Source organism: Myxocyprinus asiaticus, chromosome 40 (genome assembly GCF_019703515.2).
Source record: "Myxocyprinus asiaticus isolate MX2 ecotype Aquarium Trade chromosome 40, UBuf_Myxa_2, whole genome shotgun sequence".
Taxonomy (NCBI): Eukaryota; Metazoa; Chordata; class Actinopteri; order Cypriniformes; family Catostomidae; genus Myxocyprinus; species Myxocyprinus asiaticus.
In genome coordinates, this window is record NC_059383.1 from 17,439,673 (window position 1) to 17,462,165 (window position 22,493).

At 36.9% G+C, this 22,493-nt stretch overlaps 2 protein-coding genes across 2 annotated transcripts in view; both read left to right on the forward strand.

Moving 5' to 3' along the window:
• Positions 1-793: 793 nt before the first annotated feature.
• Positions 794-9,937, forward strand: LOC127431201 (E3 ubiquitin-protein ligase rififylin-like). The gene is made up of 6 exons (XM_051681518.1): positions 794-1,007; positions 3,478-3,653; positions 3,809-4,219; positions 5,091-5,301; positions 6,293-6,316; positions 6,435-9,937. Exons 3-6 carry the CDS (start codon positions 3,860-3,862, stop codon positions 6,617-6,619), a joined length of 780 nt encoding a protein of 259 aa, XP_051537478.1. The 5' UTR covers positions 794-1,007; positions 3,478-3,653; positions 3,809-3,859; the 3' UTR covers positions 6,620-9,937.
• Positions 9,938-13,669: 3,732 nt separating this feature from the next.
• Positions 13,670-22,493, forward strand: part of LOC127431099 (dixin-A-like) — a 51,477-nt gene continuing 42,653 nt past the window's right edge. Inside the window, exon 1 of the mRNA XM_051681355.1 lies at positions 13,670-13,939. Within this exon, the coding sequence (XP_051537315.1) occupies positions 13,880-13,939 (60 nt within the window). The 5' untranslated portion in view covers positions 13,670-13,879. The remainder of the gene's footprint in view (positions 13,940-22,493) is intronic.

The window sequence follows — 22,493 nt, forward strand, 5'->3', positions numbered from 1 at the left end:
TGTATGTTGTAACAAAGGGGTAAAATGGAAAGGAGGAATTGGGAACCGGACGTACCATCAAAATAATGTTTAATGAGAAATTAAAACATAAAGATAAAACATAAACACAAACGCACACTCTGCAGCTTCATGTGTCTCTCTCTCTCCCGAACTGCCACGTCCCGCTGCATTTATCCCTCTCCTTGGCTGATCAGCCCGATTGGGGGCTGGGTGTGCATAGTCACTGCCTGGCCCGCCCTCCTCCTCGTCACATATGTGCATAGGATTTGAGGAGTTGAGGCCCTCCATGTAAAGGAATGCTCAACATAGGCTACAGAAACTAGCAAAGATAACTAAAACACATAACATGCATCAGATTGTCCTTCTGCACAATACATTGTTCTGCAGATATTTTTTGTTACACCAAGACTATTATTCTCTTGCTGTCATCACGAGAATGTTATTTCTACATGTGAAGGGGCACTGTGACTTGCCATTTTCATTTATACACCTTCAGATCTAGCTTTTCAATTTTCAGACTTTTGTTGCATCAGCACACATGGCTTTGTACCACCTCAGCAAAACCTCTGATAGTACACCAATAAGCCAACTCTACTATATCTAAAAACAGGGCTGGAATGTGGACTTTAATCCATGGATATATTCTGAATATAATGGATTCTGATATTGACAACATACAGTATGTTGCCTACATACCCATTTAATTGTAATAAAACATTTATAACTCTGCTTTTGGAATCAGCCCAGCTGATGGCAGTATGAACCTCCATCCACTAACAACATGAGAGGAAGAAGAACCCCCAAATTTAGGCCAAGCGCCGGGTTTTCTCGTGTCAATACACGTCCTGACACCACATTCCTTTTCGCTTAGTCGAGAGATCTGCAGAGCAATTTTGCCTGAATAGTCGAAAGAGTAGTCGTTCAAATAGTATTTACTGTTGATGCGTTCACGATAAAAATAATTAAATAATGGCAGCCGGAATACGACTTTGCAACGCATCTTTTGGGTAAGATCGCAAATGCATCCTGTTACCTTAATTGTATGCTGCAAGATACAGACTGACTGTACGGCATAAGGGAGCTGCATGCCTAGACAGCATTTTTGGCCATCATAAACGTATGCAACTCTTTGGACATCATAAGCGCGTGCAGCATTTTACGCATCATAGCCGCGTGCAACGGTTTACGGCGGCGGAACGCGCTTATGATGCCCAGAAAAATGCTGGCTAGGCAGGCAGTTCACTAGGCTTTGAGACGCAGCCTGTATCTCATAGACATGTAAATGTCATTCTGCATCGCACGAATGGTCACTAGAGAAACTGCAGAATGCCGAGGTTCATCATTTTATGATATGCCGTGGTCTGTCAAAACCACAGAGCCAGTTCATTGTGCGCTGGCCTGACATGTGCGTCAGCTGTCTTTATTGCTGCTGAAATAAGACGATTAGACTTAATTATTATTAGATTAAGTCTAGTTTAAATGATAATTAATAGATTATTTCATTAGCAGATTTTGCTTTTATCATCATGTCATTGAACTTCACAATTCATTGTTTAGTCAATGAGCAGGGCCAAAGTGAACAGTGTTTTGCTCGTATTTATTAATAGCACATATATAGCAAATGCAAACCGACTATATCTACAGAAGTAAATAAAGAATTGTTAAAAATAATAATATATTAATATTATTTTTCTTATAATACATCTGGATAGGTAACACTTTACAATAATGTTTCATTTGTTAACAGTACTAACAATAGGCTAGTTATTAAGTATAATGAATCTTAATGTTAATTTCAACAAACTCAGCAAAAAAAAAAAAAAAAAAACACGTCCCTTTTTCAGGACACTGTATTTAAAAATCATTTTGTAAAAATCCAAATAACTTTACAGATCTTTATTGTAAAGGGTTTAAACAATGTTTTCCATGCTTGTTCAATGAACCATAAACAATGAACATGCACCTGTGGAATAGTCATTAAGACACTAACAGCTTACAGACGGTAGGCAATTAAGGTCACAGTTATAAAAACTTAGGACACTAAAGAGACTTTTCTATTGACCCTGAAAAACACCAAAAGATGCCCAGGGTCCCTGCTCATCTGCGTGAACATGCCTTAGGCATGCTGCATGGAGGCACGAGGACTGCAGATGTGGCCAGGGCAATAAATTGCTGTAAGACAGCGCTACAGGGAGACAGGAAGGACAGCCGATCGTCCTCACAGTGGTAGACCACGCGTATCAACACCTGCATAGGATCAGTACATCCGAATATCACACCTGTGGGACAGGTACAGAATGGAAACAACAAATGCCTGAGTTAGACCAGGAACGCACGATCCCTCCATCAGTGCTCAGACTGTCCGCAATAGGCTGAGAGAGGCTGGACTGAGGGCTTGTAGGCCTGTTGTAAGGCAGGTCCTTACCAGACATCACCGGCAACAACGTCGCCTGTGGTCACAAACCCACCATTGCTGGACCAGACAAGACTGGCAAAAAGTGTTCTTCACTGACGAGTTGCAGTTTTGTCTCATCAGGGGTGATGGTTGGACTCGTGTTCATCGAAGGAATGATCGTTACACCGAGGCCTGTACTCTGGAGCAGGATCGATTTGGAGGTGGAGGATCCATCATGGTCTGGGGCAGTGTGTCACAGCATCATCGGACTGAGCTTGTTGTCATTGCAGGCAATCTCAACGCTGTGCGTTACAGGGAAGACATCCTCCCTCATGTGGTACCCTTCCTGCAGGCTCATCCTGACATGACCCTCCAGCATGACAATGCCACCAGCCATACTGCTCGTTCTGCGCATGATTTCCTGCAAGACAGGAATGTCTTGGACCTCTGGACCTGTTGGATCGGAGGGTGAGGGCTAGGGCCATTCCCCCCCAGAAATGTCCGGGAACTTGCAAGTGCCTTGGTGGAAGAGTGGGGTAACCTCTCACAGCAAGAACTGGCAAATCTGGTGCAGTCCATGAGGAAGAGATGCACTGCAGTACTTAATGCAGCTGGTGGCCACACCAGATACTGACTGTTACTACCCTCCCCCCCCCCTTTGTTCAGGGACACATTATTCCATTTCTGTTAGTCACATGTCTGTGAAACTTGTTCAGTTTATGTCTTAGCTGTTGAATCTTTTTATGTTCATACAAATATTTACACATGTTAAGTTTGCTGAAAATAAAAGCAGTTGAATGTGAGAGGACGTTTCTTTTTTTGCTGAGTTTACTAATACATATTTTAAATTGCTGTAATAGTTAACATTAGTTAATGTACTGTATACTAACTTGAACTAATCAATGAACAATTGTATTTTTATTAACTAGCATTAACAAAGATGAAGATATGCTGCAAAAATGATATATTATTAATTGTTTAATGACAACTAATACATTAACTAATGTTAACGAAAGGAACATTATTGTAAAGTGTTATCTATGAATGTAATACTTGTGTAATTCCCTGTGTCATATGGACAGGATGGGTCGTGCAAACCTATTGTTATAGCTGGCTCCGTGTGGAAATCACCGCCACCGTGGAAGAAAACAGCAGCTCATGGCACCAGGCCTACACAACGTCGGGCTCCAGCCCCCTTCCAGCACCACCCGAACACTTGTGCAAGGCCTGCGGAGGCCAGCTTGACACAGTAAGAACGGTAAGTCAGGTTAGATCTTTCCAAAAATCCATCTCAAGCGGTGAAACCGTTGAGCCCTGGCAATTTGCAATAGCAAAGAAGAAAACCCAAATCATAGGGACTAGTCACTAATGCCACATTTGTTTTTGTTTTTTTTTCACTCCCTCCACATGTAGCATGTCTGCGTGGACTGCAAAAACAACTTCTGCTGCCACTGCACGGTGCAGATGGATCACAGGCCACGGATGTGCAACACCTGTCAGCGGCTCCATTGCACCTTTTTTGAACGGGCAGAGTTGATGCGGCTGAAGGTGAAGGACCTCCGTGACTACCTCCACCTGCATGATATCCCCACGCAGACGTGCAGAGAAAAGGAGGAGCTGGTGGAGCTGGTGCTGGCTCAACAGACTCCTAGGGGCAGTGGCAGTGCTGACTCTGGTTCTCAGCCAACTGCACCTCCCACACCTTCTCATCCGTTTGCTGAACCTGAGCCCCTAACAGAGGAGGAATCGGAGGACGAGGAGGAAGAAGAGGGCGAGGAACTGGATGAAGAGGGCGAGGAACTGGATGAAGATGATGAGGAAGAGGTATGTGAAATAAATGTGGGAGATACAAGCAAAAATCAATATCAAGATATTCTTTAAAAATTTGGTTCATAAGGTATATGCTTTTATAATGGGAAAGTGATAAAAAAAAAACCTACTGGAAAAAACAATGAAAGGTCCTTTTGACTTCAAACTATATCCGAAGTGAAAGTAGGCCTATTACAAATTTGAAGTATTTAATTGTTTTATTTAATTTTTTTATTTGAACAATCATGTAAATTGAAAAGAAACAATCATAACAAAATACAATTTATATTCATTTGGCTCAGTTTTTTAATCCAAAAAAGAAATTATCATGAAGCAAACCTCTCTTGCACATATTTCAATATCCAGTTTCACGATGAGCTGACGGTGCTGTTTTCCCACCTCGATATAATTGCTACACAAATGCACTTTTAATCTAGATATTATTTATTAATTCATGAAGTAATGCACTGATTTAGATCTTGTCTCAATCTATGTTTGACAGTGGCAGAACAAGTGCTAATAGGAAAAGCTTGACAGCATTCACAACAGTAAATAAGAGGGGTGGGGCTTAGAGGCGGGTCAGTTCAACACCACAGAGGACGCATCTGTTTTCTAACAAGCTCTTCATAATTTTTTTTCTCTGATGTAGACTGCCCATTCCCTACAGTGATAGTACGTTTTACAAAAATCAAAATTACTACCAGTTTATTGTTTAAGTATATTTGCCCCCTCTAATGTTAAATGTATAATGTTAAATAATTTTTTTTTAAGGTAGTATTACCTTTCAAGTGACTCTTATGTATTGAGTCAAATAAGTTACATTTAACCATAATAGCAACCTTTATTTGGTGCATCAGTTGAGGTGTTGTATCTGCGGGTCTCTCAGTCAACAGGCAGTGAGGAGACACTGGCACACAGCAGAAGGGCCTCCCTTTCTGACCTGAGCAGCGTGGAGGACATTGAAGGCCTCAGTGTGCGGCAGCTAAAGGAGATTCTGGGTCGCAACTTCGTGAACTACCAGGGCTGCTGTGAGAAATGGGAACTGATGGAGAAGGTCACTCACCTCTTTAATGATCAAAAAGACCTTCACAACCTGGGTAGGTCTACATGTATGAACACTCTGAAACTAAATTGGGGATGGTGTATCCTATTGGCTAAGGATCTGGGGCTGTATTACAAAAATATCCCAACTCTGTTAGTAACCTTGGCGATTTCAGTAAGGACCTCTCTGAGAATATTGAACTTGTCAGATCTTTACATAAGACTTAAAGGAATGGTTCACCTAAAAATAAATATTCTCATCATTTACTCACCCTTAAACCCTTTGGGTTTACTCACCCAAAGATTTTTAGAAGAATATCTCAATTCTATTGGTCCATACAATGCAAGTGAATGAGATCCAACATTTTGAAGCTAAAAAATAAATAAAATCGCATGAAGGCAGGATAAAAGTAATCCATACAACTCCATTGGTTAAATCAATGTCTTCAGAAGCAAAATAAGTGTGGGTGAAAAACAGATCACTTAAACATTCTTCTTGTGTTTTTGGTAATTCACATTCTTCATGCATATCGCTTACTGGGCAGGGAGAAGAATTTCTAGCAAAAAAGGAATTAATGTTGATCTGTTTCTCACCCATACCTATCAGATCGCTTCTGAAGATATGGATTAAAACACTGGAGTTGTATGAATTAGTTTTATGATGCCTTTGTGCTTTTTGGAGCATCAAAATTTTGGTACCCATTCACTTGCATTGTGAGGACCTACAGAGCTGAAATATTCTTCTAAATATCATAATTTGTGTTCTGCAGAAGAAAGCCATACACATCTGGGATGGCATGAGGGTGAGTAAATCATGAGAGAATTAATTTTTTGGGTGAACTATCCCTTTAAGATAGGAAGTTACTGTAATGCATCCCCCAAAAGGTTGCAGGTTCACAAGAAATGATCCATTAATAATCACGACTTTTGTTATAATGCCAGTTGGTTTGGATAAAAGTGCCTGCCAAATGACAAATGTAGAAATATTGTGTTTTATTCTTCATTCCCTGAAATTGACAGTCTTGCACTTTTTTTGTCACCTTACAGTTTCGAACACAAAAAAAGAAGCAGGTATGCCTAATGGATCTTTATGGATCTGCTCATTAGCCCCTAAACATTTTAAGGGGTGCTTTAAATACTTAAGTTCCTTGCAAATTCTTAATCAGAAAGTCTCACACTGTTTTTCTAGATGACCCTGCTGAGCCCAGCGGCCAGGAGGAGAACCTTTGCAAGATCTGCATGGACTCCCCCATCGACTGCGTGCTGCTGGAGTGTGGCCACATGGTCACATGCAGCAAGTGTGGGAAACGCATGAATGAGTGTCCCATCTGCAGACAATACGTAGTTCGAGCCGTGCATGTCTTCAGATCGTGAAATCCGGGTACAAAGAGACAGACAGACTGCCTCCCACAGGTTGTTGCTTTAATTTACGTACATTCTTCTAAAACACAAAACTTGTCTTATCTCTGTCTATGTTTACGCTCATTCTTGGATATTTTTTTTTTTCATTGTTTAAATTTACATAATTTAATGCACATATTAGTTTTATCTTTACTGCGTTATGGTGCAGCATCTGTATTGAAAATCAGTGTTATGTAATATTTTCAATTCAATTGTTGACCTTTGCCCATCAGCGGCTGATAAGTTGAACTTTGAAAATAATTAGAGGCATTGTCATTTATCAACATTATTTACTTTATATTCATATTTGAACATTTTAATTTGTCTGTGTAAATCATAAGATAAGCAAATAAGGTTTAAGCAAAGTTGAATAAGATAAATGATTTATGTTCTTTAAAGAGAGGTTAAGACAGCTTGGTGATAATTGACAGACCACTCTTCTAGTTTTCTTTAAACAATTTTTACTTGGCCTATGAGCCTCAAAAATTGTGATTTTCTAATATTCACAATACTCAAAGGTGTGGAATACACTAGGAATTAGAAACTAGGAATTTTTGGGATTTGCAAACAGATGGTTCACTTTATATTTTCTTTGGAGCACTTTTTCTCATGTTTTTTTCTGTGTTTATCTGTGCAATAGTTCACTTTGTCCTTAACTGCTTTCAAATCATTGATATAACAAAACAGCTTAAAGGAATAGTTCACCCCAAAATGACTTTGACTCACCCTCATGCCATCCCAGACATGTGTGACAGATTTTTAGCAGGATATTTCAGCTCTGTAGTTCAAACAATGCAAGTGAATGGTGACCAAAAAATGTTAAGGTCCACAAAGTACATAAAAGTAATCAATATGACTTTAGTGATGCAATCCATGTCCTCTGAAGTGATCCAGAGCCAGAGAACAGACCAAAATGTAACTCCTTTTTCACTGTGCATCTTGCCATTGCAGACTCTCGGCACAATAATGAGTTAAAGCTTGATTACATTTCCTAGTGCTTAACGGATGCGTTTGAAATCGTGATTGCCAAGGAGACTGCTGATGTCAAGATTTATAGTGAAAAAATTAGTTTATTTTGGTCTGTTCACACCCAAAACAGATTGGATTGCTTCACTGGATACTTGGATTACTTTTATGCTGCCTTTGTGTTTTTTTGTGCTTCAAAATTTTGGTCACCATTCACTTGCATTGCATGGACCTACAGAGCTGAAATATTCTTCTAAAACATTTTGTTTGTGATGAGCAGAAGAAGAAAGTCATACACATCTGGGATGGCAAGAGGGTGAGTAAATAATGGGAGAATTTTTATTCATTATTTTAAGGAGCAATTCCACTTGTTTAAGTGTTTTTTGCACTCTGTACCAGTATTTGTACTCATTTCCAGTGAGTAGGTGCTATTTTCCAGGCTCTGTGCACTTCTAATTCACAGATTATCCCCCTTTTTGTCTCATGCTTTTGTCTTGAGACCATACCTTGAGAAACTTGGGCAGAACCAGTTGCTTTCAAATGACCAAGAGACATTTTTGGATTGAGTAAATGGCTTGACATCTGCTTCAGTACAGTCTTTCACCTATTACTAAAGAGACTAGTTCTCCACCATCACTAGTTATACTAACAGGTCAGTGTTAGTCACAAGGTGCTCATTACTGCCAACAGTTACTGTTGTATAATAAAGTGCGTTAACCTAATAAAAAGTTCTCAATTACTATGTCATTTTTAAACTTGAAGACTCATGTTTGAGGAACAAGATATTATTTATTCATAAAGTACATTATAATGACTTCTAAAAGATAATGAATGTATCATTAATTTTGGTTATATGGGAATGTTTTCATTTAATTTTTTGTCTGTGTCTTGGAATGCCCAATGGCTAGGGAAACTGATGCAGATTGATGATTCCTTGCTTTCTTGAGCTGAATGTAGAGGACACTGAGATCTTATTAAACCGTCTAGTCATTCTCTTAAACAGAGATCCTTAAAAACTCATAAGTTCAGTGTTTGGCCAAGTTAGCATGTGGACACTTTATCTGGCTAAAACATGAAATCTTTTAGATTTTATCACTCTTTATTGGAGTCTTTCCAGGATATGCAAGCTGTATATAGTATATATTTTGATAGCTTTGTGTTTGTTAGTAAATATGTTAGATATTTGCATATTTATCCATTATTAAAGTGTTCAATCAATAAAATTATGAAACCTAAAATATTAACACTGTCGGATATGTATTGTTTTACTGTTCAGTCAGTCCAAACCCAGCTTCATTCCTCAATGTGACCACAATATATGAAAAGATTGGATGAACAGAGACGTATAAAGAACGTTTGAGCAATGAGTGCAAATGGCTGCTCTCAAGACATAAGATCAGTTCATCTTGGAACTGTCAAATGCTCACCACTGTGCTATGCTTGGAGCTTTTAACCTGTGTATTAACATCTGTAATAAAACAAATAAAAAAGCAAAAGACATAAATAAATGTGCAAGTTTACATATTAAGTAAATGCCTCTTGTCAAAAACCATGTAATTTGTTATTTGACCTCAATAGACAGAGGTGCCCAAGTGTCAAGTAGATTGCGTTGCGGTCTGAAAATTTAAATATTTACATCAATTGTGAAAAAATATGATCAGAAGAACAGGTGTGAAATGTAGCATTTTTAAGATAAGATTATTTGGAAGCGGAAGTGTTACGAGTCTTTGCAAATATATCTACACTGAATGAAGCACTGAGAAATTGTTCAAAAAAGAATTAAAACAGCTTAGTCAAGTATAACATATTGGATGTGTTTTTAGACACATTTATGAAAAACAATTAAGCATATGAGAATTTTTTTTTTAGCTCTGCATGCATGAGCTAAGAAAAAATTAAGTACTATTGAAAGGTGCTTAGAAATGCATAAATTAATTTGTCATGTTGAGTGGAGACACTGGATTCTGTATTGATATTTGTGTATCCTTTTGTATATGTTTTTTTTTGTTGTTGTTTTGTTTGTTTTGTTTTTTTTAGATTGAGACTGTGATTTCTTTTTAAATGATCAATAATACAAATCAACTGATTACACAATGTTCCGGATGTGGTAAACATTTATCATAAAGCTAGCATGTTAAATTGCCAATATTGTTTTAATATGTACTGAGCCTGATGTGCTAAATGCCGTATTAATGTAAAAGACTACAGTGGAAGCCGTCTATAATTATGGCAAATTGTTACTATATACAATTAAAAAAAATTATGCACATATTTGGTTTTTGTATCATATTTGGTTTTTGTATCAATAAACAAACGTACAACATCTGTATAATTGTTTTGCTATTTAATTAAAAAAATTTAATCATAAAGAAATATTTTATTGGACACTTCATTTCATAAAATTTGAATCCGCTCCAATATTACCAAAGATTATTTAGCAGAGACGCGCCACTTCTATTAAAATGAATGGGAGAAATTGGAACACCCAACCAATAAGCTCTAGCGCCTACGGTCAACGGATGTAGAAAAGAAGTCCCGCCTCATAGTTAAAAGAGCCAATCACCTTTTAGATATAAGACGTCTGTCAATCAACTCTAGAATGCGCATGCGCATTAGCTATACTGATTTTTAGTGTAAAATTAGGTAAAGAATCACAGTTTATGATGCCAGTATTGTCAGATTTTATTGCTGATTTGAAATATGTTCTTTGATAGTAATCTTGACCAACCGTTTTTGAGATTTCGGTCTTTCCCCATTCAAGTACATAGGAGCTGCACTGTCATGACTGGAAACAGCATCCCGAGAGCGTTCCAAACGTGGCCGACTGACTTGCTAGAAAGATTTTGGTATTAAATTATTGCTGTAGGGGGAGACATAGACCACTAAAAATAAATTATACTGCATTTTGTAAAGGTAGCTTTTTATCTTGGTAGTGATGTTTCAGAACACTTTGTGAATTAAAACAATGCCACTCGAATGCCAGCCAGTTAAAGCCATTTTAAAAAAATTGTATTGAACAAATCAATGGCTGCTCCGTTCACGTGCTACTGTTTCTGGTAACCATAGAAACAAGGAGTTGGCTGTAAGTTCAGCAGTCTATGGCTGAGATTTACTTTTTACTTGACGAAAATGCACAGAACAGTTTATATGGATGTGAATTAATAAAACTTCGAATGCGATCGACGAAAAGGCGGGGAAAACACATGGTAGGTCACTCAAACTTTATAAATAGCGTTTTCTCCTGATAACTTACTGATAATGCTAACTGATGATGTTTACTGCTGAGTCGTGTTTACTTAGCTCGCTTTGAAATATGTCAGTAATATTTCTCCACTCTTTTGAAATGTTCAGTCAGAGTCAACCATATAAGTACTAGTAGTGGTTGTTGCTGAAACAAACAACAGTCCTAGAAATGCTAATAGGTATGCAGACAGTCAGAATGGACCATCAGTGGGTAAAAGCTGTAAACAGTCTAGAAAAGTTGGAGGATAAAAATGGCATCTACTTGGTTGGTTTTTTAATTTGCTTAAAAATCCAAGATTATCAACAACCAGTTGGTTTCATTTGTCATTGCTAAACTAATGTGCAGATCAAGAACAATGAAAACTTCACTTTGTCGCTTTTTAGATCAGCAAGTGCTGCTTTCCCCATCTGTGGAGAAACATGTAAGTATTCTTACCGCACTCAGAAATAAGAGGAAAGTCCAATTGCAAGGAGCTCTCCAATTGTGTATTTCTTTCTCAGGTGGATTACATGATCAAACCAAGAAAGTAAACATCTGCACACACAGATTTTGCAGCATTGTTAATTAAGATTTACAAGCGCCATACTAATATTCATTTTGTGACTGTCAAGATTAAAAGGCTTGAAAAGCAGTAAATTGATAATTGGACATCAGGCTGTCCTGTTTGGAAATTATCAATAATATGGAGGTTGGTTAACAGTATTTCCGCTTGAACTGTGATTAAATAAGTGAATTAATTTAAATATTTTTGTGCAATAGCTATGTTGTGCATTTGGATGTTTGGTTGATCTTTTATTTTGATAGTGATATTTATGTCCTATTGTCCTGATCATGCAAACAGTTTAGCAGCTTATAGAGTTTAAGTGGACACTTAAAATAAACTGCACAGGAGGAATTCATTATTTGTCTTTATCATTAATGCGCTTGTGATTCATCTTACATTTTTTATGTGTAATTATATTAATGTCAAATGTTTTTGGAACAAAAAAAGTATGCTGAATTGCATTAATGAAAAAATAAATGCATTGCATTAACAGTGAATGCAATTTTTGGGGGGATGCAATTTCATATGGTTGTATATTTAAGCTGTAAAATGATTTTGTGTGTGTGTGTGTGTGTGTGTGTGTGTGTATATATTTATGCATTTATCTTTATTATTCTAAATGTAATATTTGGTCTATTATATTTCGCTTTGCAAATTCGCCTCTAAAATTTCAGTGGTTCAAATTCAGATGGAAATTTAACGTAGTACGTCCTGGCATTGCCCAATAGTATCCAGCTGCAGAAAAAGCAGTGTGCTGATGCACAATCTTCACTTGCTGCTACTAGGCTCTACCGCTAGGTGGTGATTTTAGAGGCGAATTTGCAAAGCGGAATAAAATGGGCCGAAGAACATCTATCGAATAATTAAGGTGAAATTATTTATTTATTTATTTTTTAAATAACATTTTGGAACTGACCTTTGGAAAGTTAATATTTATTATGAAATTTTGTGCGAAATTTTTTACGTTGAAATTTTCCCAGCCTAAAATATAACCATATGAAATTGCATCCCCCCAAAATGCAAGCACTGTTAATACTATGTGTTTTCTCTTCAGTTAGAGCAGTTCTGCATGCTTTTTTGTTTCAAAGACATTTGTCATTAATATACTTCCATTGAACTTGACTAAAAGGTTGCAATACGTTTTATCTATCAGACTCATGGTTTGAGGTTACAGACATTGCAGAAATAAGCATGCCAGCTGATAAGAACTATTATGTATGAATATTCCTTATGATTTAAAAAGATATATATATATATATATATATATATATATATATATATATATATATATATATATATACACATACACACACACACACACACACACACAACCAGTTTTGAAACACTTATTCTTTATTATTTTTTTAAAAAAAAATTTTTACCTTTTTTTTTACACATTTTAGAATAATAGTAAAGTCATCAAAACTATAGAATAACATAAATGGAACTATGGGAATTATGTTGTGACTAAACAAAATCCAAAATAAATCATTTTAGCAACTTCAAAGTAGTCACCCTTTGCCTAGAATTTGCAGACATGTACTCTTGACATTTTCTCAACCAACTTCTTGAGGTATCACCCTGTGATGCTTTTTAAACAGTATTGAAGGAGTTCCCATCTATGTTGGGCACTTATTGGCTGCTTTTCTTTATTATTTGGTCCAAGTCATCAAATTTTATTAAATTTTAGTTTTATAATGAAATAAATTAATATGGTGGCACAATTATATTTTTGTCTACAAAACTAATTTCAAACATTTAAGCATACGCCTTCAGATCAAAAGATTTTTAAGATCATGAGAAACATTTCAGTCAAGTGTTTCAACACTTTTGACTGGTAGTGTATGTATGTATACATATATGTTTTCTAGTAAAAATTCATAAAAAGAGATTGTGAAGCATAGAGGCAGAATCAGGAAACGAGGCAGGCAGGAAGGATGTGGTCTAATGGGGCTTTACACAATGTAGCCAAACTGAATGAACTGCATGACACAATTTCAGATTTCAGTGTCGGTTGGCTTTTCAAAAGGAGGGATAACTGTGATATCCAGGCTTGAGCACATCTACTGTGCTGCTTTACAGTAAAAAATTTAGTTGGAATTAAAATTACCCAAATAAGATATAATAGCTATAATATGCATGCACTATTACCACATTTAGCTAATACTAGTTGACACATTCACAGCTACATTATAACGCATCAGCTAACGTGAGATGAAGCGTCGCCATAACGACCGTGGAGCAGCAGCTGCGGGCGCATGCGCATTACTTCTCCCCATCCGAGTCTACCTCGTATCCTGTTTCACGTCTAGTGAGTTAACGGGCTGGCACATATGGCAATCGCATTGATTGAGGTGTTTTCTGTAGTTTCCTTTGTTTACATCGGCCCCTCCGATATGCGGTTAAAACGATCTGGCTGACTTAAGACATTCAAATATCTGCCCTCGCGCTCCTTTAACCTTGATGAGAAGTCAGAAGAATGATCGCATCCCTGTCTAAAGGAAATCTCCTTGACGTGCTCCAGGAGGGTCCTAATGAGGTACTGCACTCAATTTGTCAGCGTTTACACGTGCGTTCGTTTCCGTTTTAGCCTCATCTGTCAGTCATACACGTGTTGTACAGTGCAGACTCATTATTATTATTATTATTATTATTATTATTATTAATACATTTGTTCTGTTAAAATGCTGTAGCTATCACAACTTCTCACGCTTTTTACGCATGAAACTCCCGTAAGTACGTCGGCATTGTTTTTGCTTTTTGTGAGTGGTTACTGTAGAAATACAATTGCCAGGTTCTTTTGCATGTACTCTTATTCATTCGCGTTATTTTACTGTATACGTTACTTAGTTTACAGTCCGTTCATCCGAAATAACAACCATAGAGAAGGCGATATCTTCTGTGGTTAGTCAATATTATAATCCACAAGCCGTACAAATAGAGAGGAAAAGGATAGTCCCCGTAGCTGTAAAGCAATGGGCTGCTACACATTCCAACCATTACATTAATTGAAATATACAGTATATGTAAGCTAGTGAGCTGCCTACCTTGACAGTATATTTGGACTGCTCAGTTTGGTTTGATACACAGTCAGCCACTAGTCTAGGCAGTACAGTTTGAAGTCAGCTGTCTGCTATGCTTTCTCTAATATGAATTAGAAATGGCAACCAAGTGTTGATATAGTTCCATTAGATTTTATTTAGAATTTCAAAATAGTCCTAACCTACAAGGGGTTTGTTTGTTAAGAAACCAAATTATTTTTCACTTTTACTATATTCAGGAACTACTGCTGAGTAGTATTTTTTATTTTTATTTTTTATTTTTTCCATTTACTCACCTTTTTGTTTTTCCAAATCAAGTCTGTATGGCATAATTTCTTCCGTTGAACAAAAAAGGAATTATTAATCGGAATGTCAGCCTCAGTCACCATTCACTTTCATTGTATGATGGAAAGATGCATTGTCAGTGAATGGTGACTGAGGCTGTCAGTCCCTGACATTCTGCCTTAACATCCACTTTTATGTTCCACATAAGAAAGAAAGACATACATGTTTGGAACAACATAGTAAGAGAACTTTAAATAAATGTAAACTATACTTACTTTTATCCCTTTACTTTTAACCCCATAGTGATTACCTCTCACTACTTAGAAGTGGTGAATAAGGAATAGCTAACCCAAAAATGAAAATGTTCTCATTTATTCACCCTCATGCCATCCTAGATGTGTATGACTGACTTTCTTTCCTCTGCAGAACACAAAGATTTTTAGAATACAAATATTTCAGCGCCATAGTTCTATAAAATGCAAGTGAATGGTGGCCAAAACTTTGAAGCTCTAAACAGCACATAAAGGCAGCATAAAAATAATCCATATGACTCCAGTGATTAAATCCATGTCTTCTGGAGTGATCCAATTGGTTTTGAGTTAAAACAGATGAGAATATAACTCCTTTTTCACTATAAATCTTGACAGTCTCCTTGGCGATCATGATTTAAAGCTCCATTACAATCTAGTGCTCTGTGCATGCATTAAGCACAAAAGAAGTGGAATTTATCTTGAAATCATGATCTTACTTAGAGACTGCAATGGCAAGATTACAGTGAAAAAAAAAGTTATATTTTGGTCTTTTCTCACCCCAAACTGATCGCTTCTGAGACATGGATTTAACCACTGGAGTCATATGGATTACTTTGATGGTGCCTTTGTGATTTTTGGAGCTTTAAAGTTTTTGTCACCATTCACTTGCATTGTATGGACCTTCAGAGCTGAAATATTCTTCTAAAAATCTTTGTGTTCTGCAGAAGAAAGAAAGTCATACACTTCTGGGGTGGCAGTACATTTTGAGAGAAGTTCAATTTTTTGGTGAACTATTCCTTTAAGTGCCTTTTCTAAAACATTGTGCATTATCATCTTCAAGCATTCCCTAGTGACATTTCCTAACACTCAGTGTGTCTACATCTGCCTGTCCTCTGGCCATAACCATTAAACAAATCAAGTGCTGTTCTAAAACTATTATAGATGTTTTTTTTTTTGTTTTTTTTATGATTCCCAGCTGTCTCAATTCCTACATCCCCTAAAGATATTTCAGGTTCACCTTCAGTAAGGTGAGAATGCAGTACAGCCGCAGGCTCCAGTGATGGAGATATCCATCTATATGCTGTATGGTCACTAACTCGCTATGTGAACAGACAGCTCATTTATACAGCTGGCTGCAGAGAACTATTGCTACCTTCAGATTTTACTGCATAGTCAGCATCTGACAGCGCATGTGTGCTGAATGATCTCTGTGTTAACTATTCTCACTGGGAAACTTGTCATTCTGGGACACTGTTAGATTGAAGTGAGACACATGCTTCAGACAGAGCTGGCATTGTGTTAGCCAGCCCACCTTGAGGCAAATCAATAAACACTACTGTGCACAGTTGGTGCATGAAGGGTCCTAATTAAAATAAAGCAGAGCTCATTTTTTTCCCTTCATTTTGGGGTGTGTGTGTTTGTGTGCTTTACATTGTTTAGTGTTACCACAAACTATGCCACACTTTTTAGACATTGGTTGAGAGTTTGAGACAGTTTGTCCTGAATAGTAGCTAATTTCATTATTGATTATTTAGATATGTGTGGCAAGCACGGAGAAGCTCTGTCAGTGATGTCACTTTACAGCCTAGTGAAGAAAGTGTTTGCAGGATGAAACTTGCTTGAAAAATGACGGTAACAAGTTGAAGTGAAAAAAAAAAAAAAAACACGACCCGAGTTGTCAATAGCTGCACTATGTACGATTTTTTTATTAAAAATGAACAAATTGCCATTATTGATTGAGCACATAAACAATCAGTGTTCAAAACAATGTCCTTACCTTACCCCGATTCACTAAAGTAAGCCTTACAAATTATTTGTGTTTTGAACTGTCGGGTTCGATTTAGCATGAAGTCGCTGGCTTATGACCGTGAACATAGGAAAGAAGAGCCGGCTATCTCGTTCCCATGTAAACAGTAGATAGCGGTAATGCACTGTTTTAGTTTGCGAGTAGCCGTTAAAAAGAAGAACGAAGATACAGTTCAGTCAGTTACACACACATTGTTCCGGACAGCATCACAACAATCTGGATGAATGTTTACCTGTTATCCATTTGGTGAAGTTGTTTACCTGCTATAATGCTTGGATATGTTGTCTGGTAGGGTTGTTGTAGCTAATATTGCTTGTCATGCTTGTATGAATCGAAGAATACTTGTGTGTCGGGGGGAGTTACTGTGACATGGTTACTAATATTTATGACTTCTGAAATTAAATGTCAACTTTTATATTCAATTTTTAATCATATTATTTTCATGTTTTATAAAGAATATTTGATCCTCATTATTTAATCCTTGTTTTATGTTTTTAGTTTACGGTGTTATTGTGTGCTTTCATAGACATACTATTTTATTATTACGGTTCACTTGCATAATCAACTGAGGCTGTACAATATAATATAAAAATAATTAAGTCTTCCATTGAACTCGTATCACCCATATCACAAGTTTCACCTATTATATTGATATGTGTATTATAATACAAACATTAATAGTAGATAAAACATTTGAAAAAATTATATTAAAATATCCTGGTAGTGATTGAGGTTATTGAGTCCCCTGTTCTTTATGTAAAAGCACTTTGAGTGTAGTGTCAGAAAAGCACTATACAGTAAATGTAAAATTCATTCATTCAAAATATGTGAATAAGAGTGTTGTTTATCTTCATCAAAGCAAGTAATATTTCAGTTTTAAATGTTTAAACATATACCATTATATCCACATGAAAATAGCACGTTATGACTCCGGCTCTGAATATCTCAGTAATGATCACACACAGGCGATGTCTAGGTAAGCTCAAATCATGAGATTCATCCGCCAGAAGAGTAGTGGCGAATCACCTTTAGTGTTCTTCTTAAATTGCAAGCAATTTGTGGTTTCAACCACAGATGGTGCTAGAGAGCACAGAGTTATGTATTTAAGCTTTAAAAGATCTTAATAAGCATACAGATTAATGTGGAGCGGTTGCTGTGTCAGGTGCATTGACAGAGTGTTTGTGCTGTTTGATGCGGTTAAGAGTTGTTTCTCTCCAGCACATAACTTACATTTTACTGCTGTTTTCTATGTTTTATAATGTATACATGTTATGAATTCAATCAGGCGTGTATTTCCATTTTGGAAAACTGTTTGTATTTACCACTAGAGAGTCTCCGTTAGACTTCACAGAGCAAGCGAGCACGCACGCATCTGTGTCAATAGAACCGATCATAATCGAGAAAAGGAGCGCAATCATTTTGATTAAACTCGTGCAATGCCATACCGCGATTTCGGTTTCAATGTCATCAGTTGTGCAACTTTCAAGGATGTCAAACTTGTCTCAGAGGTCAAAGTGTGCTGTTAACATGCTCTTCATCATGTTAGCGCATGTAATACAGTGAGCACCGGAATGAGACTTTTCAGCGCAAGAGTGAATCTGCACTTCATTACAGATGATTGCACTATATTAAACTGTGTAGAATGCTGAATATAATGTATAATAATGCTAAGGGCCCTGATATTTGATAGTCCTGATAGTGCCAAATGTAATGTCTGATTTCACCAGTAAATTTATACTACAGCAAACATTATTTTACTGGATAAGCATGCACTACCATTATTTGTATTTATTATTTTTTGTGAAAATTATAGTTTAGAAACATTTAATCAGTGACAGTACTATTTTAAACAATTTACAACATTAATTGAAAATACTTCAAATGTGTGTAATCATTGACAATGTACTAGTATACAGGTTGAATCTAACAGATTTCTGTATTTTTCAGCTGGGCAAAATTATTAATATTTCTATTCTGCTGTCACCATTGCCTTCTGCTGGACTGATTTTTAGTCCCACTCCATCCCAGATGGATCATTTTACATTTTAATGAACAGAACTTTTTGTAAATTTTACAAGGAAACAAACTGTTTTGCATATGTACTCAAATATGAATAATAAAAAAAATTCAAATGTAACTTTTCATGATTCAGGCTTTGTTTGAAGTTTTGTGCGAGTATAGAGTTGTGAATTCAGTACCGTAAATCAAACCAGATCCTTACGCCCTATATCATTTCTGTTTAAAAAAACAAAACAAAAAAACAACATTAAAATACAAAACATTCAATTCAATTTTCATCAATGAATTTCAATCAATGAAATAATCAAAAGACTAATCAATTGTCAAAATAATCATTATGTGCAGCCCTAATTTGTTGGACAAACAGATAGTCCCACCCCAAACTCAAATCATTGGTTGAGCTAATATGGCTGGTCGCAATGCTCAAACAGAAGAATGGCTCTGGTGCTATAAAAACACAGTATTTAACTTTTCAGGGAAATCAACCTATAAATGGCTTACTTATAATTGTCTCTGCATATTAAACTGGGATAGAAGTATTTTAACATTTAAAAAAATTACATGCTTCAGCTCAAAAGAAAATGTATTTCTACCTGATATATTTTTCCCCCAGCCACCCAGCATTCCTCTGCATTTAAAAAAAAAAAAAAAAGCACATTTTAGTGCACAGTACATTTGCCAGAGGGTGGAACTGAGGCAACCCTCACTGTCTCACTACAGTCTGTGTATGTTCCTACATGTTGCTAAAGAGGAAGTGTAAGCGGGGGAGTTAAGCTCCCTCTTTGTGTCGAGGCAGAGAAAGGACAAGTCAGTCTAATCCACGCTGTTGAACCTGGGTGACTCTGACCAGCCTGGGTGAATGGCCAGGGATTTGCCCTGTCAGAGCAGGTGCACTTTGAGCGATGAGGAATAAAGTTATTTTGACAGCGGGTATCATAGTGGGCATCGGCAGTCACACCCCGTGTGATCTCTCCACAGTCAGCAATGATGGTAACTGACTTTCTGGAGAGGTGGAGAAGTTTTAATGTTGAGAAGTGGTCTGAGAAACTAATAATGCCTTATTGCAGTAGATGAGTTATGACTTATAATTACACAGTGACTGATCAGTGCTTTTGGCTTTCAGACTACATAACAGTCAGAGATAGTGATATTTAAACTCTAACTAATGCAGAATTTAAATGACTTCTTATCCTTTATTTTAATTTATTTTATTTTTGCAGGACAAAAATTCTTTAGATTTGAGCATAAATTACCTAGTAAGTTAACATTTGTGGACTTACTGGCGTAGGTAGACTAGTTTCCTTGCATAAACACTGCATAGCTCTAGAATCCCTGCCTAAATGCCTCTTTACACACATCTTTGTCTATCATTTTCTATGGTCTAATAAATACACACACACACACACACGCGCGCGTGGCCAAAATTTGGAATAATGTACAGATTTTGCTCTTATGTTAATATTAATATTGACCTTAAGACATGCCAGTCTACTGCATACTGTGGCAACTCAAAAACAAACACAAAGTTAAGCTTCATTTAACGAACCAAATAGCTTTCAGCTATGTTTGATATGACAAGTGAATTTCTAGTACCAAATTAGCAATTCAGCATGATTACTCAAGGATAAGGTGTTGGAGTGATGGCTGCTAGAAATGGGGCCTGTCTAGATTTGATTAAAAATGACTTTTTTTTAAATAGTGATGGTGCTGTTTTCTTCATCAGTAATGTCCTGACTATACTTTGTGATCAGTTGAATGCCACTTTGGTGAATTATAGTACCAATTTCCTTCTGAAACAGCAAAATCTGTACATTATTCCAAACTTTTGGCCTGCAGTGTATATACAGTTGAAGTCAGAAGTTTACATTCACCTTAGCCAAATACATTTAAACATTTTCACAATTCCTGACATTTAATTGTAGAAAAATTCCTGTGACCTGTGTTAGGCCAGTTAGGATCACTACTTTATTTTAAGAATGTGAAATGTCAGAATAATAGTATAGAGAATGATTTATTTCAGCTTTTGTTTCTTTCATCACATTCCCAGTGGGTCAGAAGTTTACATACACTTTGTTAGTATTTGGTATCATTGCCTTTAAATTGTTTAACTTGGGTCAAATGTTTTGGGTAGCCTTCCACAAGCTTCTCACAATAAGTTGCTGGAATTTTGGCCCATTCCTCCAGACAGAACTGGTGTAACAGAGTCAGGTTTGTAGGCCTCCTTGTGCGCACACGATTTTTCAATTCTGCCCACAAATGATCAGGTTGAGGTCAGGGCTTTGTGATGGCTACTCCGATACATTGACTTTGTTGTTCTTAAGCCATTTTGCCACAACTTTGGAGGTATGCTTGGGGTCATTGTCCATTTGGAAGACCCATTTGTGACCAAGCTTTAACTTCCTGGCTGATGTCTTGATGTTGCTTCAATATTTCCACATCATTTTCCTTCCTTATGATGCCATCTATTTTGGGAAGTCCCTGTCCCTCCTGCATGCTTCACGGCTGGGATGGTTTTCTTCGGCTTGCAAGCCTCACCCTTTTTCCTCTAAACATAACGATAGTCATTATGGCCAAAATGTTCAATTTTGGTTTCATCAGACCAGAGGAAATTTCTCCAAAAAGTAAGATGTTTGTCCCCATGTGCACTTGCAAACTGTAGTCTGGCTTTTTAATGGCGGTTTGAGCATTGGTATCTTCCTTGCTGAGCAGCCTTTCAGTTTATGTTGATATAGGGCTCGTTTTACTGTAGATATAGATACTTGTCTACCTGTTTCCTCCAGCATCTTCACAAGGTCCTTTGCTATTGTTCTAGGATTGATTTGCACTTTTCACACCAAACTACATTCATTTCTAGGAGACAGAATGCATCTTCTTCCTGAGCGGTATGATGGCTGCGTGGTCCCATGGAGTTTATACTTGCGTACTCTTGTTTGTACAGATAAACGTGGTACCTTCAGGTGTTTGGAAATTGTTCCCAATGATGAAGCAGACTTGTGGAGTTCCACAATTTTTTTATTTTTTTTTTCTGAGGTCTTGGCTGATTTCTTTTGATTTTTTCCATGATGTCAAACAAAGAGAGTTCAAAGGTGGTCCTTAAAATACATCCAAAGGTACACCTCCAATTCAATACACCTCCGATCAGAAGTTAATTGTCTAAAGGCTTGACATTTTCTGGAATTTTCAAAGCTGCTTAAAGGCATAGTTAACTTAGTGTATGTAAACTTCTGATCCATTTGAATTGTGATATAATCAATTAAAAGTGAAACAATCCGTCCGTAAACAATTGTTGGAACAATTTCTCATGTAATGCACAAAGTAGATGTCCTAAATGACTTGCCAAAACTATAGTTTGCTAATATTAAATCGGTGGAGTGGTTAAAAAATTTGTTTTAATGACTTCAACCCAAGTATATGTAAACTTCTGACTTCAACTGTAGATACTTTTCTACCTGTTTCCTCCAGCATCTTCACAAGGTCCTTTGCTGTTGTTCTGGGACTGATTTGCACTTTTCGCACCAAACTACGTTCATCTCAAGGAGACAGAAAGCATCTCCTTCCTGAGCGGTATGATGGCTGCGTGGCCTCATGGTGTTTATACTTGCATACTATTGTTTGTACAGATGAACGTGGTACCTTCAGGTGTTTGGAAATTGCTCCCAAGAATGAACCAGACTTGTGGAGGTCTACATT